We start from the raw sequence: 2,795 nt of genomic DNA on the forward strand, positions 1-2,795 counted from the left end.
CTTTTCATATGTTCCTGATAATTCTTTTCTCTCTCTTCTTTCCACCTTTCATTCTTTTTTTGTACTTCCTCCAATATTTTTCTTGTAGTTGCTTCAGATTCAGCCTTTATACGTTGCACTGACAAAAAAAAATAAGCAGAGAAACATGAGGATTAAGTTTTTATGGCTTATTTTGCCTTTCACCCATTCTTTTTTGTCTTATTCTTATTTCAGTGAGAAAACCTCTTGTGATAGCTTTTGCACAGAGGAAGCAAAAGACAACTGTAAACAACAGTTAAAAATCTCCTTGAACTATGAACTATACTTGCTATTATTTGCACTACAATAATGATTTCTAGTGCATTAATGTTGTTGACAACATTTCTAGGGTTTCCCATCTATCTGGAATTTTTATTTTTTTGAACAGCTTTACTGATGTATAATGGTAACACTATTTACTGCCAAATGCATTTTTATCTATCTATGATACTTGTATACACCTGATAAACCACCACAATCAAGTTAGGAACATACATATGACTGAAACATCTCCTCATGCCCTTTGGCTCTCCTCCTGAACATAAAACCTCATCCCCATCATCAGGCAAAACCACTGGCCAGTTTCTGTGACTAGAGAATAGTTTGCTTTTTCTGGAATTTTACATAAATGGAATCATACACTATGTAGACTTTTTGTCTGCCTTCTTTCACTAAGCATATTTATTTCTGTAACATTGTTTTATGTATCAATCATTTATTTCATGTTATTGCTCAGTAGTATTTTTTGTATGGATTTGTTAAATTTTGTTGTCCATCTATTAATGTACATTTGGTTTGTTTCCAGTTATTGGCTATTACCAAGAAAGCAGCTATGAACATTTTCAAACAAGTTATTGTATGTACATAAACTTTCAACTTTACTGAGGATATATCTAGGAACAAATGATTAGATGGCATGGTATTTGTTAAACTTTTTAAGAAACTGACAAACTGTTTTCCAGAGCAATTTACCATTTTACATTCCCACAGCAGGGTATAAGGGTTCCAGTTGCTCCACATTCTCACTAACACTTGAAATGTTTAGTCTTTTTAATTTTAGCCTTTCTAGTAGTGCACAGTGCTATCTCATTGTGGCTTGAATTTCCACTTTTGTAATAAGTAATGATGTTGTTAATAACTGATGATGTTGTTTAATGTGCTTATTGCCATCCAAATATATGTTTTTGATGAGATATCTGTTCAAATTATATCATTTTTCCTCATATTTCAGATGTTTGCTTTTCCAATTAATGAGATATTTGTTGAGTTTTAAGAGTTCTTTAAATATTTTGGATACAAGTCCTTTATCTGATGTGTGATTTGAAAATAGCTATTTCCAATCTGTGTCTGGCCTTTTAATTCAATGAAAAGTCTACTTTTTCAAAGAGCAGAGTTCTTAATTTTGAAGTAGAATTTATTAATTTTATATTCAGAGTATATTTAGCTGTTCTCACCTTCAATCTTATTTTGCATCTCTTCCTCCTGGTGTTTCCTCAATAACTCTTCAACCTAGTGATGCAGCATAAATTAGAATTAAGAAATAAAGACTATGAGTTTAAGCAAAACCCAGCAATACATGCATTAATTCAATTTAGTTTTATCAACCAAATAACAACCATTGTAAAATTCAAATAGCTCTTTGATGTTTTTGTCTAGTATTTCCAAACCTTTAGACATGGTCGTAGGAGTTTGTTTCTTCCTATGTGCCCTTAGCAGGATCCCACTGAGGGTGGAGAAGGGTTGGGGCTGGGTCAGGCCTGACAGCTATGCCAGGAATGTGTTTCAGTCCTAGAGATGTTCTTTGGGAGGGATGGAGGTTTAGTTCTATTTCTCAGTTCCACTGAAGAAGGATGGCTACACACATGTTACCCATAATGGGAACTGCTGACTCTCAAGAACACTGGCAAGCAAACTCTAGATAAGGACAAAAAATGCATTTACTCTGGACATGTAGAAAGAAGCAGGCTGATGTGGAAACGAATGCAGCACATTTTAGAATTTTCAGCATCCCATATTTCATATCATGTATAATCTGAGACTTTGAGACCAGTTAGCACTGTATCAGGTGTTTTTGATGGGTATATCAAACATCCTAAGAACTGAAGTCATAGTCACTTGGGGCACAAGGAAACTCTATAATAACCACAAACAGCGGTTCGGAAGCATGGGGCATGTTAACTGACTTCCCAAAACTCTAATACCACAGAAGGTGCTTATTCTTTAAGACTTAGGGTTTTAGAATGATCCAATTAACTTGACATTTCATGGAATCATTTGTAACTTTAATTAAAACTTTTGCTCTTCCCTTCATGAGAAACCATGTTACTTACCTTTAGACTTTGCCCACCCCATGCCCAGACTTACACTCTGCATGTACTTTGCCATTTTTTCCCGGTTTTTCTGTTCATTTTCTTTTTCTATCTTCATTTTGTCCTTCAGTAGGGCTATGTTTTTCTTGAAGCTTCTCTTTTGAGCCTCCATTTTTTGCTGTGTTTCATTCAGTGTTTGCCTTAGAAGCTCCTGTTCCCTTTCCACTGCCTCCGTCTTGGCCTGCTCAGCTGTTCCATGGTGGTTTTACAGGGAGAAGAAAATAACAGCTATACTTAGCCGTACTTGTCAAGGGTAAGAGACTAAAATGATTTTATAATGTCAGAGAGGAATCCCTGAATATTCTTACTAACAGTACCAGCAAAACATGTTTCAAAATGTGATGGTCAGGCACTGATTGCCTGAGGGAGCCATTAAAACTCACCTGGTTATTTTTAGATTTAGCCAAG

At 35.2% G+C, this 2,795-nt stretch overlaps 1 protein-coding gene across 1 annotated transcript in view; it reads right to left on the minus strand.

Annotated features, from left to right (window-relative positions):
* The window catches only part of LOC106726780 (guanylate-binding protein 2-like), a gene marked incomplete at its 3' end in the record, with an annotated part of 3,803 nt that extends 1,231 nt beyond the window's left edge, over positions 1-2,572 (minus strand). Inside the window, exons 1-3 of the mRNA XM_014542932.1 lie at positions 2,383-2,572; positions 1,473-1,527; positions 46-118 (exon numbers count right to left, since the gene is read on the minus strand). Of these exons, the coding sequence (XP_014398418.1) occupies positions 46-118; positions 1,473-1,527; positions 2,383-2,499 (245 nt within the window). The remainder of the gene's footprint in view (positions 1-45; positions 119-1,472; positions 1,528-2,382) is intronic.
* Positions 2,573-2,795: the final 223 nt, after the last annotated feature.

This window comes from Myotis brandtii, unplaced genomic scaffold, assembly GCF_000412655.1.
Source record: "Myotis brandtii unplaced genomic scaffold, ASM41265v1 scaffold3152, whole genome shotgun sequence".
NCBI lineage: Eukaryota > Metazoa > Chordata > Mammalia > Chiroptera > Vespertilionidae > Myotis > Myotis brandtii.